Source organism: Meriones unguiculatus, chromosome 3 (assembly GCF_030254825.1).
Source record: "Meriones unguiculatus strain TT.TT164.6M chromosome 3, Bangor_MerUng_6.1, whole genome shotgun sequence".
NCBI lineage: Eukaryota > Metazoa > Chordata > Mammalia > Rodentia > Muridae > Meriones > Meriones unguiculatus.
This window is the reverse complement of record NC_083351.1, coordinates 121090011-121106217: the sequence shown is the minus strand read 5'-3', so window position 1 is coordinate 121106217 and position 16207 is coordinate 121090011. Positions and strand designations below refer to the sequence as shown.

At 46.4% G+C, this 16207-nt stretch overlaps 1 protein-coding gene across 10 annotated transcripts in view; it reads right to left on the bottom strand.

Moving 5' to 3' along the window:
- The window catches only part of Pdzd2 (PDZ domain containing 2), a 350811-nt gene that overhangs the window by 85872 nt on the left and 248732 nt on the right, over positions 1 to 16207 (bottom strand). For all 10 annotated transcript variants that reach the window (XR_009590840.1, XM_060380441.1, XM_060380442.1 and 7 more), the window contains one exon: positions 7306 to 7807. Coding sequence is in view for 9 of the 10 variants with exons in the window: in XM_060380441.1 (XP_060236424.1) it covers positions 7306 to 7807 (502 nt within the window). In the remaining variant the exon portion in view is untranslated. The remainder of the gene's footprint in view (positions 1 to 7305; positions 7808 to 16207) is intronic.

The following is a 16207-nucleotide window of genomic DNA, read 5'->3' as shown; positions in this document are numbered from 1 at the left end:
TTTGCATGCTACTTAATCATCAAAGCATGCTTCAACTCTCATCAAAACCTGCCCTTTATCCAAGGCTGATACTGTCTGTAAGCCCTCGTGTTGCTGGTTGCTTCTTAGCCTTAGTTCATTTCCCACTAGAATCCCTGTTTCATGCTAAAGGCATAAATATGAGCCCTGCAAAATGTTTACATTCTTTGGGAAACTTCAGTGTTTAGGGATATTAAATTATAGAATCTTAAGAAAAGATTAAAATTGCAAGTGTCTGTCTGTCTGTGTGTACATGTGTATGAGTACCCACAGAGATGAGAAGAAGGCATCAAACCCCCAGAGGCTTGGAGTTACAGGTAGTTGTAAGCTGCATGATGTTGGTTCTGGGAACTGAACTCCAGCCCTTGTAACTACAGCACAGTCTTTCTAGCTCTCCATAAAAAGCTTTAAAAGTGATTTTTTTTTTAAATTTTAAAATTTTCTTCAGTTCTATATTATTATTATTATTGCTAAATCTCAAGCCATATAAGTGTGAGTCACAGCACACTCCTCAGCATCTGCCTTTTCAATCCATCACGAAGGTTCTCATCTAAAGCTCTCAGCTCTCTGGAAATGGCAACCCGCCCGCCAGAGTTGCTTACAAAACAGAAGGAATGCGAAGCATTTATAAAACCTGAGATACACACTGTCAGAGGCTGAAATGAAACTGCATGAGCAGTAAAGGCCCAGATGTTGAAACACCGCTGATGTGCGGCAGTAGGAATGTCTGGAAAAATCATTATCAGCCAGAGACCTGGTGGGTCCTACACTTCCGTATGGTGCCGTGCGGTGGGGCTCCACCAGTCCAGCAGCAGGCAGCGGTGCCAACTGTCTCCTCCACTCCCTGACCACGGGCAAGCGCTGGCTGTCTGGCCAAGTGCAACTTCAGAAGTCACTGGCTTCCCGCAGCTGTTCATGAACTTGTCGGTGGGCCTGACTTCATCCAATCGTCTTGCTCTGAATGCCACAGTTTTGGTTTGTTGCCTCTGACCTCTGGAACACCTTCCTGTTCTCTGTTCAGAAACACCCTCCCTGGCCTTCACATCTCTCACAACTACACTACTTGCAGAAGCCATCCTTGGGAATCAGTGTGGCTGCCAAGATGGCAGCTTGCAACAGCTCCGACACAGGAGAGCCAATGTGCTAGCACACACCACTGGAAGGAACCGACTCCGGACATGCTGGTCAGCTTCCATGCTGTTTAGCGTGTCTCTCTGCCAACGTCCCTCTCGGCTGCCTCCCTGGGCTCAGGAGAGGAAAAGCAGTGGCTTCCCTTTTCCCCTTCAGGGTTCTAGCAGGTAAGATACCATTCCTTCTCCCCTGGCCAAGGAGGAGTAGCCAGGATAGAATGCTTAACCACCAATCTCGTGGTTCTCCAGGCATCACTGAGATGGCCATTACGAGGCTCTTCCAGAAGGGAGACCTGTGTGCTTGCCAGTGATCAGCATGTGGACAGATCTAGCTGTAGAGACAACTGAATTCTAAGACAGGCCCTGTCTAGACAGATGGCTTGGGCATTAGTTTTCTGTTATAATGGCTTAAAGGGCAGCGAGGCTCTGTGAGTTTATGGAGAGAAAGCCAAATGATGCAAAACAGGCTGCTACGGACTTCTGTAATAATGACAGGGTGCTAGCCTGTCCTGTACACCTCTGTGCGAGTTCACACGTGCTGTGCTTCGCCGAAGCCAGCATGGGGATTTATTTACTAAAACAGGGTGGCACCATCAGAGAGCAGCCATGCAGCATTTGAATGACCTCATTTCTGCTGGAAGCCAAAAGAGCATTTTACAATAGCATCTTTGCCCCAAATGTGAGAACACACATCACTGAAACTGAATTTCACTGTAGTAAATGTCTTGGCCCTAGCTGGCAAGCCTATTCGGAGACCATTTGCTTATCCCTTCTTATTTAGGATAATCAGTAAGAAGTGAAAAATGTGTAATCACATTGTCAGGACTTAAATGTCCCTTAGTCATCATACCACAGTGCTCAGTTCATAGGCATGAAAACAGCCCAGAGAAAAGCCGAGAGAGTTTGGAGGTTACAGAGATATGAGCAGAAGAACTGGGGTCGGAGTCCATTGTCTCTTCTAGTCTTGGTGTCCTGGGGCACCCTCATTAGTAGCGATATACAGAGCACTTCAGGTATAAGGCCTTGAGCTAGAACTGGTGACAAGGCTCTGCCCTTTAGAGTAAAATAGGGACACAGGGATAAATACAAGCTAAACTGTCACTGGAATATATTGGGGTTAAGCATCATGTGCCAATGGGCAGACAGTGGGGCAATGCAGCAGCCCAGAGATGAGTGGCCTGAGCATGAGCAGGTTCCCAGAAGGCCACAGAGGTCTCCTGAAGGCATGCATCTAAATGTGTGATGTCCCAGGAAGGTGGTAGCTAAGAGACAGTGGAAAGGGGAAGAGCCATCGGGCAGAGAGTGCGGCATCCACAATGGCTCAAGGGCAAAAGCCAGCACCTCTGATGAAAATCCTGGCCAACACGATGGTGGCAGAGTGCCACAGGTCTGGCCCCAGGGAAACCACAATGCCAGGAGATTAGAGCTTCTGGTCCTACACCATCCTCTGGGGTGAAGTTTGAGTGAACAAAGGATTATACTTCCAAGATGAAGCCTGTGGGCAAGATGAAGATCCAGTGTATGTGCCTTGGAGTGTCTCTGGCTTGGGGAATGCACGCATACCAGGATGGGATACACCTGCTCTATGAACAGAAATGCTTGTGTTGGGGTGAGGCTTTGGACCTCACTCTTTAAACTGGCTACACATGTGACTCATATGTATATGTATACATACATATGTATACGTATATATACACACACATACAAAAAATTAAGTATGGAATCAGAGACTAGAAAGCCTTGAATGATATACCAAGGTATGTGGACATCACAGAGGACTGACCCGAGGGGCTTTGCTATAGTGTGTGTTCAGGTGTGCATGAACACGTGTGTGCGAGAACGAGCAACTTGCTTTTCTCTTCAGAAAGTCCCCCCAAGATACAGTGGATGATTGGGAAGAAGAGTGGTGGAGGGCAGTGGGTAGGAGAAACGTTTTATGCCTGCCCCCCACCCCCACCCCATGTTCTGGTGATGGAGGATAAAAGGTAGCTGGGACTGTAAAAGCTTAAAGGGACCCAGCATTACCAGGACTTGGCAAAGGTGTTGGCTCCCTGATGTGAGGGAGCATCTCAGCAGACCTCGCCAAGAGGGCTTTCCTGCCACGTTCAATGGCAAACAACGAAGCCCCAGACAACACAGAACAAACGGCCACCCAAGCTTGGATAACAGCAAGCAGGACAAGAACGCTCAGGTGGATCTCACTGTTCAGGAAAGGCTTGCATTGAGCTTTAGGAGCAAGATGAAATATCTGCAATGGGGACATTCTACAGGCAGTGAGTTGGTCTAAAGGATGGAGAAGGAGAGAGGTCTCAAGGTACAGACCTGGACTTATGAAATATGACCACAAACGACAATGTGGTCTCCCAGTGACACTGGGGGCTCCTTAGAAGATAATCCTCCCCAGGCTGCCCTTGGGCAGTACAAATCAGTGGCCACACGGCAGACGGCCCGCCCTTTCCTGAAGATGCAGATCTGAGGTTCCTGCCTGAGGTCCCCAGTGAATCACACTAAGGGAAAAGGTCTCGTGCTGTACGGGGTAAATATTGATTGCTGGGGTTAGACATCACTGTCCCCACAGACACAGAGAGCAGCCATTAGGAAGCCGGCTGGCCTGGCAGGATTCCCCTCTACTGCAATGTATACATTTGCATTTTGTATACATTTTGGCATTTTACACACATTCTAGGTAAACAGACATAGGTAACCGTCTTCCTGAATGATCAATGGGCTTCGCTGGAGAGGCTCTAAATCACCCCGAGGATAGCTCTGAACTTGTCGGTCTAATGTATTGAGGTATTTTTGGGTTTTGCATTTTAAAAAGAGTAATCTGCTTATACATGTATTGTTTGAGTTACTGTTTTACACAAACACACCAATTTTTATAATAAACTATTTGGTCTTTGGAGCAGTGGCCCAGTAGTTAAGAATGCTTACTGCTCTTGCAGAGGAACTGGGTTTTGTTCCCAGCACTTATACAGCGGCTCATAACTGCCTGTAACTCCAGCTCAGAGATTCCCAGCATCCTCTGCTGGCCTCTGAGGGTTCCTGCATGCATGTGGTACACACCAACTCACACATGCTTACACAGATACATATTAAAAAAATTTTTTTTAAAGAAAGTATTTGTGGCCCTAGGTATGGTGGCTCATACCTGTAATCTCAACACTGGCGAGGCTGAGGCAGGTGGACTTCTGTGAGTTGGAGGCCTACCTGAGCTAGGTAGTACCAGGCCAGGAAAAGGTGTGCAGTAAGTCCTCTTTCACAAAAACAAAACACAATCGGTAAGAGGAAATACATTTCCCATTGCTCTGCTAAGGGAGAGCAGGCTGGGAAAACAATGGTCTGGGGTTGATTTCAATGTAATACTTTGTTAGAACAAATAAGTCTACAATAAAGAAGAACCTACAAACAAAATGGTCTGACTGGGCATTCTAGGCCTTTCCTGTAACTTATTAAGTCTCCATGGGTAATATTAAATCATTAATAAAGCAGAAGCGGAATTACACTGACACGTTAAATCTCCTATTATTCAAACAGAATGGAATTCCCCTCCCCAAAGACTTAAGAGGTAAGCAGCTATTTTCTGGAAATTCCATTTTAGCATGACCTTAGTCTCAACTACATTGGAGTAAAAAAAAAAAAAAAAAAAAATCCACTCACTGCAGCCCAAGAGCCTAGCCATTCTTCAGGGAGGGTTATGTCAAGGACTCCTGTTGTGGAGTGGAGGGAGCTGTGGAGAGCTCACTGGTCCTCTGTCCTGAGCAAACACATTGGGAAAGAAGCTTCTGGGGTTTGTGGGTAATGACAGGGTAAGCGTGGGTAAGCCCAGGCATGCAGTCCATTCTCACTTTCCAACACTGGCAGTGCGACTGGAGCCAGCCACCGATGGCAGGTGACAGACACCCTTCTTCTAGGATAAAAGAGAATGTGGCTTTAAAAATTGCCCCACAGGGCACGGGTGACTCAGTGGGTAAAAATGCCTGCTGGCAAGCTAACAGCCTGAGTTCAATACCCGGGACCACATGATGGAAGGAAGACAACGAGTCCTTCAAACTGTCCGCTGCCCTTGACACATATGTCATGGCATGCGCACTCCCCCAATAAAAATACGTAAAATATAGTTCAAAAAATTAAAAATCTGATCCCGTAGCAATAGATAGGGATTAAATTTTTATACCCTCTGGATCATTTTGACCTGGAGTGCAAAAAAAGGCAGGTGAGAGGACTGGTGGTGCACCCAGTCTTTGCAGTTGGACCCCAAAATTTAATTTTATGAGCTACTTTCTTTTTAGACTGTGAGATTCAACCTCCTCTATCACCCAGACCCTTGAAATGATCAAGGAGGCCAACACTGTTCACTTACAAGTTTCACTGGGGAGTCACAGCCTAATCACAATGGGGAAAATACTCTTACCAAAGTATAGCAGCCAGAATATTAGTGCTTTTTTTTTTTTTTCCCTCCATGTAGCCCTGGTTGTCCTGACACTCTGTGGACCAGGCTGGCCTTGAACTCAAGAGATTGAGCTCTGCCTCCTAAGTGCTGGGATTAAAGGCATGTGCCACCACTACCTATTTTCTTGTTCAGTTTTTCAACCTCCTAGGAGAGCCCCATAAAATTGACAGAAAGAACGGACACAAACATGGCCTTTCTTCCCATGTGTTCCCCCATCCACCCACAGAGAATGCTGCCTCCGTATAAGGCTTTCTTTGGACCAGAGAGTAGCTGTTTCATTCCTTCTCCATCCTGCTTATGGAGTGTTTAAAACCATGGGAGTAACTGCATCCAACAGCCTTGCAGGACATCCCATTCACTCCAGGGTGCCCAAACACGACGCTTTCACACCTCTTTTCCACTTTTGCCTTTCACCCCTACAGGTGTTCTGTGTGTCAGAGAAGCCCGTCAGCACCCACTCAGGAAGCTATTTCTTCCACAGCTCCCTCTGCCAGCAGGATTCATGTCACAGACGCGTCCACTGTACAGAAACATAACTCTAAGGAAAGACGCCGGGGAGGCAACCTCCGATAGTTTATTCCACCACACTCTCTTCTCGCTTCCACGGGGGCCAACCTCGACCTGACAGCGAAACCACTTAAATGAGATTTCGGTGAGGCGTCTCTGTGTGTCACTGGAATTTACCAATGTAATAATGCGATCTCATAAAAATAGCACTGGCTTTGAACTGTTAAAAATAAAAGCAGATGCTTCCCGGTGTCAGCCGCCCTTCCTGTGTCACGCTGAGGCTAGATGTTTGCATTATCAACTGCCACCAGGAATCTCTGGCCTTGAAGCAGCAATTTCTCTGTGACAGTTGTGATGAATAAGAAGGCGGCTCAATGCTTTATCTGGGCCTCAGAGGGCTCAAATTTTACCACAGAAGACTTCAATTTTCCACTTAGGATCACTTCACTGCCTCCTTAAGCAGGATAAAACAACTTGAACTTTTCTGTTATTGTTACAGGCTCTGATCATTTATCTCGATGAGTTTGTTGGCTTCTAAGTACAAGGCTATCTTAGGTACATTTCCTAAACTTGAAAAGCAACTCCAACAGTATTTATGTTAAAATTCATATTCTAAGACCAAGGAAATAGCTGTTGAGACAGTGCAGGGCTTGCCTTGCAAGCATGAGGACCCAAATTCAATGCCCAGAATCTAGACAAACAGCCAGACATGGGGGGACTAGAGAGATGGCTCAGCAGTTAAGAGCACTGGCTGCTCTTCCAGAGGACCCAGGGTTCAATTCCCAGCATCCATGGCAGCTCACAACTGTAACTCCAGTTTCAGGGGATCTGACACGCTCACACGGACATACATGCAGGCAAAACACCAATGCCTATAAAGTAAATAAATAAATCTTAAAAAAAAAAAAAAAAAGGCTGGACATGGAAGCATTCTAGTTAGGCAGATGCCAGGGGCTTCCCAGCCAGTCAGTCAGCTTAACCTGCTTGGTGAAGGCTGGTGTGAGAGATCTCAAAACATAAGGTGGAGAGCACCGGAGGAATGATACCTTTGAGTGGCCTCTGGCCTCTGGCCTCTACACACATGTACCCACATACCAACAGGCAGGCAGCTAGGCAGGCAGACACACATACACATACATGCATGCACACATTAAGAAAAAGAAAAGAAAGGGAAGATTAGATTTGGTAGCACCTTACCCGTGCCAGGCAGTCGCTCGACTGGAAGTCCGTCTTCCCGGTTTTTGAGAAGCGGCGTTTGTCATTGCTGTTGCCCAGACAGGCTTCTGTCTTTGGAATTCTGAGTTCTGCCCCTCCGTCCCCCTCTGACCTCTCCAGATGGGGTCCAGCCACATCCTTGAGAGAATGCGGTTCATTTTCTAGCTCAAAGGCATGGCCATTTCCAAGTTCCGGCTCTGTGCCGTTCTCCAGCTCAGAGCTGGGGTCGTCTGTCACGTCGCAGCCACTGCTGCTCTTGGGTTCTTCGGGGGCCTTGTCGATAGGGGGTCTGGAAATGACCCCAAACTTTCGTGTTCTCTTTCCCTTTTTTGAGGTTTGGTCACCCAGCTCCAAGGTGGGAGTCTCTCCGGGTTCTGAGCTGTTGCCGCTGCTGCCATTGTAGGTCACGTGGGTTCTGTGCTTGAAGCGCCGCAGCATGATCAGGTAGATGAAGCCGCCATTCCAGCACTGCTCAGCCAGGTAACTGCAACACACAGACGGGCACGTTTAGACGCCAACCCTTCCTAGACCAGCGACCAGCCAGGATCCCGTGACTGAAAGCCTGGCCAGTGGACTGACACCCAACACCTCCTAGTGAGTTCAACACTCAAGCTCCATCTTTCAGTATATTCAATTGCTGATGTGGAAACAACTCCCAGTACCTCAAGCAAACAGACAACCCCCCAGACTGGAGACTTTCAATTTCTCTCTCCTGGAATCAGGAGCCTGAGCAGAGTTTTTCTACAACAGAGTCAAGCCCAACATATTATTTTTTCCCCCCTAAAGTTTATTTTTGTTCTGTTTGCTTTGCAGTACTGATGACTGAGCCCAGGGCCTTCTATAAGCTAGGCGAGCAGTCCACTTCTCTGCTCTACCTCCAGTTCCTAATAAAATAAAGTTTAATTCTTGGGGGCTGAAGAGATGGTTCAGCCGTTAAGAGCACTGGCTGCTCTTCCAGAGGTCCTGGGTTCAATTCCCAGCACCCACATGGCAGCTCACAACTGTCTATAACTCCAGTTCTGGAAGAAATCTGGCACCCTCATGCAGGCAAAACACCAATGCACATAAAAATAAAAAATAAATACATCAAAAATTATTTTAGGGGAAGTAAATTCTACTATTCTATAGCATAACAGGGCAACCAAATTTGACAACATTTAATTGCACATTTTAAAATAACTAGGAGAGGATTTTGGATGTTCCTAAAACATTCAAATGGCCAATAATAGAGGTGATGGGTGCCAATTTCCTTGATCTGATCATTATGATGCATAATTGAAAATGTCAGACTTTATATCCCACAGGCATACTAAATTATGAATTTAAACAGGTGAAGAGATTATATAAAAAAAATTAACTTCTTCAATAATCCCCTGCATTGGAATCACACAAGACTTCCACCTGTGTGTGGCTGATGAATAATACAATTCCCAAAGTAAAGATCAGATAAAATGGGGGCCGGCTGGAGGGACGGCTCAGTAGTCAAGAGCACTGGCTTCTCCAGAGGACCTGGGTTCAGCTGCCAGCACCTGCCTGCTGGCTCACAGCCATCTGCAGCTCTGCCTCCTGGGGTCCAATGCTATTCTCACTCCTCAAGGCAGGCACCAGGCATGCATACGCTACACGTATGTACATACATATGTATATATACATACTACATACAAAACACTCACCTACCTCATTTATTTATAAAATAAACAGATAAAAACAGACTGGACAAAATTCTTATTTTAGAATAAAAGAAATGACCAGCACACACACACATACACAAAAAAAAAAAAAAAAAAAAAAAAACAACAAAGCTTTTGCCTGGAAGCAGACAAAATGAACCAGACCCAGTGCTGAGCAAGGATGGGGCATTAATATGCCACTGGCTAAGGAAGCACTGCAAGCCACGTGAGGATTCTTCCTTTCCTTTCCCTTTTTCCCTTTCCCCTTCCCTTTCCTTTCTTTTTTTTTTTTTTTGGGGGGGGAGTGGGTGGAGACAGGATTTCTCTGTGCAGCCCTGACTGTCCTAAAACTCACTCTGTAGACCGGGCTGTCCCTCAGAGATTCACCTGCCTCTGCCCACCAAGTGCTGGGATTAAGGCATGTACCACCACCGCCCCATTGGATTTTCTTCTTCTTGATATTGGCTCTAGTTTGGGCTTTTCATCGTGCACATGGACTGCCATTCCTGGGGCACCACATTTACAGGAGAGAAAGACATTCACAAAGCTGACGAGGACGAAGGAGGCTGTTGGCAACTGTCAACCAGGAACAGGTGCAGGAGTAAGAAAGAAGAGAAAGAAGGCTGGTCGTAGCTTGTCACTTTTTCATATATCCGAGGGCCGACAAATACAAAGAAGCAGGAGAGAATAAAACTGAGAGGATGCATGTGAAGTGTGACTTAGTGTCTGCTCCACTGCATTCTTAGCGCCTTAAGAATGCAAAGACGTGAGGGAAGGAAGTAATGGTTGGTAATTAGGGTCTCAGATCATTAAAGCTCCAATAAGGACTTACTCAAAGTCCGGAAATGAAGACAGGATGGACCATCCACTCCCCAAGGAGATAAAGATGTACAGATCCCCAAAGAATCCTGGGGAAATGCCCACACCACTGGAATCATGCCACCTCCTACACATCACCGGTTCCCAAGCAGAGAGTGTCAACAACTAAATCCTTCATAAACCCAACCTGCTTCTGGCCTTCCTGCTTTAAAAACAAAACAAAAAAGACCCAGCACAGCTACAGAGGCTACTCAGCCTCCATCCTCACTAAATGAGTAATGAGAAAGAAGCTTCTGAATGGAACAAACCACCTGCTCTCCCTCCCGACACAATGCTGACTCCTATGAAAGGAGGATGGTGGGTAAACAGACATTAAGATGCCTTTCTGAGATTCTGTCACCAGGGAAAATCTGATGGGAAAGCTGGGCTGTCAGCACATGGGAAGGAGGGTGGCTCATCTCACCATGAGCCTCCATGTCAGCAACACACTAGTGATAGAAAGGGAAGATACAGTTGACTGGCTTGGTAGAAATGTGCTGGAGTCTGGCCCAAAGGATTCCCCACACCTAACAGCCAGATCAGCACCATGAGGGCTGGTGAAATAGCTCAATAGCTCAATGGTAGAATGCTTGCTGAGTATACGTGAGCCACTGACCTCAATCCTAGTAACACACACACACACACACACACACACACACACACACACGTGCTCTCAGGGAGGCTCCAAGAACCTTGGAAGGTGCCTGTGATGGTATTTCACTTTTTCTACTGGGTCTATGCTAGGCAAAACTATAAAGCCAAAAATGGTTTATCTTCAGTTCAACACCCCACCCCCCTCTCTCTGCCTTCATTTGGCTTCTTAGCAATAAATAGCACCTTGACACCATAAAGGAACTGTGAGACAGGTTGTTTTATTCCTTCCTGGACTCTGGATTTTATAAGGTCATCTCAAAGACAATGAATGGGTAATTAATGAATTATGGACCCTGTAATAAGCCAGTGAGAAAGACACACTGGCTAAGGGTTCATTTTCTTAGAATCCTTAAATCACCTTCCATCTCATGGACCCATATTGTCTATCGGTATGTATCCAAATGACTTACCTAGCCTTTACAGTACTTTCTGGTAATTCATGTAGTTTAGCTCCCTTTTATGTTCACTAGGATTCTTATCTAGCATTAGAGGTGTGTGTGTGTGTGTGTGTGTGTGTGTGTGTGTGTGCGTGTGTGTGCGTGCGCACACACACACACACGTGGGGGCTACAGGACAACTTTGAGTATCATTGCTTTGGTGCTCCCCTCCCCTCTCTTCTCTCCTACCTTTCTCTCCCCTCCCCTCCCCTCCCTTCTCTCCTACCTTTCTCTCCCCTCCTCTCCCTTCCCTTCTTTTTCTTTTTCAACAAGCTGTCTCACTGGCCTAGAACTCATCACATAGGCTACGGTAGGTAGGCGGTAAGGCCTATAGTCCAGTAGAAATTACAAGTGTGTGTCCCCATGCCTGACTGCTTCCTTCTCTTCCAGGCACAGAAGTCCTCATAGTTTCGCAGACAAGCACTTTACTGACCTCCATCTTTCCGCCTCAAGCACTAGAAACCTTACACTGAACTTCAGCATCAGCTCAGGTCTTAGCTCTTGGTTGTTTTAACAGAAATCTGAGCCGTGGCTATTCATAAAGAAAAGAGGTTTATTTTGGCTCGTGATGCTAAAGGCTGGGGAGTCTGAGGTTGGGTGGGTACAATCTCACAAGGTCCTTATGCTTCCTTAACTCATGGCAGGAGGAGGCAGTGAGTGCACACAGGCAGGGGAGAGAGCAAAGGATGGACTCACTTTATTGTCACCAGCTCTGGAGCTAACCGATCAGTCCCATGAGAGTAAACACTCGCCTGGCAAAGGCATGAGTTCAGTCATAGCTCAAGCATAGCACCCCACTAGATTGTGCCCCCAAGCACATTTGTGTGGGGTAACTAGCTTCAGCCTGAGCTGTGCTGGGAACGAACCACAGCACTGCCAATGAGAAAGGATAAACTGAGTACGATGAGGGATGTGTGAAGTTTAGAAAAATAGAAGATTTCCTCTTCACACACACAAACACGCACACACATACACAACAATGGCTCGATTAGCTTCTCAGAGGCTTCTTTATGACACTGTTTCAAGCTGCCCCCTCCCCCCAGTTTAGATTTTCTCTTAGCACTTAAAACGTTACTTTAACTTTCCTAGGATGATTTTAGAATGAAGAAAGGCCAACATGCCTGGTAATGAGGTTTTATTATATACTTTAAAGATTTTAAATTGTGTGTGTATGTGTGCATCTCTGTGTGAACACTTGTCTATGCACGGGTATGGGTATGTGGGTGCAGTTGCATGTGAAGGTCAGAAGAGGGCATCAGACTCCCTAGAGATGGGAGTCAAAGGCAGTTGTGAGCCGCTTGACATGAGTGCTGAATTGGAGTTGGGTCCTCCATAAGAGCTGAAACACACCTCTTTGGACCGAGGTTCTGGTTGTACCCTAGAACTTTCCATTTTTATCTTTCCTCTTTCCCTCATCCTCTGCCCCACAAAGGTCTGATTCAAATTGGAGCTTTGAAGAACTCTACCTCCCTGACACAGTCCAGATATGGAGTCTCTGCTCTCTGTGGAAGGAATGGTCAGGGTGGACAAGACACTTGGAAGAGCTAATACAGGTGCCTAGAATTTCAACAAGAACTACAGGAAATATGGATAATAATAATAATAATAATAATAATAATACGGATAATAATAATAATGCCAGGACCAATACAGTCAGAAGCTAGAAGGCCAAAGTCACACACTGTCCGGTCATGCCCCACCCAGGAGCCCTGGAGAGAGTGATACAATGGGGACATTTTGATGATTGTGCCAACCCCTCAGAAGAAAGAATCTCCGGGTGATTCTGAAAACTGCCTCAGGAGTTTGGCCGCAGACTACTGAGTCCTATACATGGGGTGAATCTGAAAAGGGGCACTGCATGCTGAACTGTGGGTGGATACATACACATATTGCAAACTAACCTGGATACTGCTCATGACATGTCATATAACCTAAGAACTCTAAAGGAATCCTATAATTCAAGACTTTTCAACAAAGCAGAAACTCCTACCTCATCTCAGAATGTCAGACACTCACGAACATGAAAACAATCCCTGACCAAAGGAGGGTGTTCACACATGGTTACTATGATAGGGTCTGAAGCATACATTTTGTTTTTGCGTTCTGGAGCAGGAGATGGAACCCAGGGCCATACCCTTCGTGTGGGATCTGAGTTACACAGAACAATAGTGGAAACCAGGAGTGGTGGCTCACACCTGTAATCTCAGTACTTGGGAGGCCACGGCAGGACTGACACAAGCTCTGGGCCAGCCTGAGCTAGAAAGTGAGTTCCAGGCTAGCCTAGGATATAGAACAAGATTCATAAATGAACAAACGAATAAACAAACAAAAAACGCATATGAACACACACCAGATTAGGTGCTAACAGCTTCTCTATTTAACAAGTGGAAATCAACCTTTTTTTTTTTTTTTGCCTATGATTATTTTTCTCCTGAGAAGTAAAGGATGCTGAGCCACCATCTATGGTCTCTGGAAATGCGTGAAGCCTGGTCGGTCCAGAGGACTCTCCGAGGCTGTTTGGTGGTTCTGCAGGAATGTGGGTTGGGAGGAAATGCTAATTACCTGGAGACTGATTTCCCAGGGAAGACTTGGCTGGGAAACAGAGGGAAGCAAGTTCAGACAGGTCCACAGAGGGAAGGGAGGCAGCCTGCTTCAGGCGATGCCTCCCAGATAGCTTGAGTTTGAGAGACAAGCTTCTCTCAGAAAAGCTGTAAGCATCACATAGTTCCAAAGTGCGGATTAAGTGACGGGCATGGGTGAGGTGCATGTTCCCCAGAGAAAAGTGGGGCCTGGGGAGACGACGGAGATGTGCTAACACTCTGGCTACAGTAATCCCGAGTCATCTATGAGGAATGTATTCCGAGACCTTCCCTTGGATGAGTGATTAAAGGAGAGTACATACTCTGTACACTGTTTTTCTTTCCCTTTGGTACATTAATGAATTGTCATTCATTCTCCTCTGGTGCTTTTTGGCTACAATTAAGAAAATAGGGCTTATCTGAACATAGTCCATCGTTTAGCACAACAGTTGACCTACTAACCAAGTTAGCCTAATGACGAGCAAGTCGGCAGTAGAGACATCACGGTCACCCTGGACAAAGGGAGAGTTCACAACTTGGGAGAAACAGGGCGGGATGGCTCAAGGGTCCCTCACGCTACTGAGAATGGCACACAATTTAAAATCGTGATTTCTGAAACCTTCCATTTCCTCTTCTCAGAACAAGTGGCTGTGAGTAACCGAAGTAAAAGGGACCGAGTGAAAACAGAGTAGGAATTAGTGTACTATTATTCCCGTGAACAATGAACTGCCTGTCATCCTTGACCCAGAAGCCTCATTTCTTTTGTCTTCATTCATGAGCCTACCGCGGGCTAACGGGCGTCCCACCAACAGGGCGAGAATGACAGTTCTCCACATACAGCAGAACAATACTCAGACTAGCTGGTTTATAATAGGTTTTGTTCCTTAACATCAGGCTTATAAAGGGAGCTCAACATTTTGTGGGCACCGGTGACTAGAAATATAAATCAGTGTGCATCCGAGGGTGAGCCAATACGCCATGTCTACAACATCCTGATCAGATCCAGGGCGTCAGCCTTCAGGACAGCGGAGACGTCGTGTCTCTCAGCAGTAAGTGCAGGCATTCCCTCTTCTGCTTCAGCCCTATCTCCTGTAACCACTGAGACATTGTAACATCCCTTCTGTGCTGAAACAGACTCTGTGCTCTTTAAATTCCCTCTAAAGATCTTCTGGAAATAAAGGGGTGGGGGTGGGGCACTGCAGAGAAACAGCTGGATGAAAACAGCAAGGTCCTGGGGTTGAGGGGAAAATCATCTTGATTTCCACGCAACAAGGAAGTTGTATCACTGTTCTCTATCTCAGATGCTTACACCTCAAAGAAATAGGGTTGACTTGCAACTTCTCCAGCGAATGCTAACACTTGGGTGCCTTGTGCATTTGCGATTCCAGTAAACTTCTCAGGATGAAAATGGAAGGCTGGCCCTTTCTAGTGCTCCTTTCTTGAGCTGCCCTTGAGACTGCTTTTCTCAAAGCTTTTCATGCACTCTGCTGTCCTAAGAGAGCGAGTCCTATGCCAGTTCCTAGGCCTCCCACATAGGCTGTTGCCCTTGCTCTTCCCCGCAGGAGGCTGCTATCAAGGCTCCAGAATAAAGCTTTAAAAGATTGCACTCAATTTATGTTCTCAAATAGAGCCACCACCACCACCACCACCCCCCAAAAAAAGTGAGGACTGAGTCTCATACTTTCCCTGACACAACTCCCAAGTTCTTCTCACAGCCAAAGCTTCTGGAAGCTCAGTGAGTGAGGGCCACATTTCCTTTTCTGCTCTGCTTTCCCTAAACCAGCCACAGCTGGCAGCTCACAACCCCTAGGTGACCTTCCAAGTCCCTGCAGTGTCCCTCTCCCTGCTTCAGAGGTAACTCAGAGAAGAGAGGGGCCCTGGGAGCCCATACGAGGCTCTTCACGTACTAATTCAGACATTGACGAAATGTCTGCGCCCTCTGGTTCCCTGACTTTCAAGTGGATTCAGACCCATCTTGAAACAATTTCTCTAGCTCGGCTCTATCCTTCCAGGGTCCGATTCATGGGTTTGGCCTGAGTTGCCCTCTCCTCGTGCCAAGCCTGGTTTCACTTATGTCAAAACAGCTTCCATCAAAATTGTGGGCTTCTTTTCAGAATTGCTTTCAATTCTGAAAAGAAGTCAGAGAAGATACTAAAAGAAACAGCAAGGCAACTTTCCCCTCATGTTCTGGCTGATGGCCTAATCCAAAATCCCTTCTACACATATTGAACCTTCCTTTTCCTTTTTTATTTCTCCTCTGGCAGGCATGGCTAGGCTGCCAGGTCCCAAAATCTACTAAGGCTCATGCAGACTGATTACCAGCTTCTGATCTTCCTCCTCTGGGCAAAGGGTGCTACTATGAAGCTAAAGGAAATGCTGGATCCTTCCCCATGGGCCATCCATCTTTGTGATCTGCTAGGACTCTTGCTGGTTTTAGAGGCCTTTGATTACAAGAACGCCAAGTCAACAGAACCCTGGCCTAGAAAAACAGACAAAGCATGCCTTTACAGATGGGGGAGGGATGATGGTGAACTCATAGCATCCGCTGAGTAACTGTAACTGTGCTCTGAGGATGTGCACATTTGGAGGTTTCTGGTTCCTAGTTTCAGATATTATAAATGCCTTTCCTTTTTCCCTCTTTGTCAGATATTTTAAGTGAAGCATTAAAAAAAGCTTTCCAAGTCGG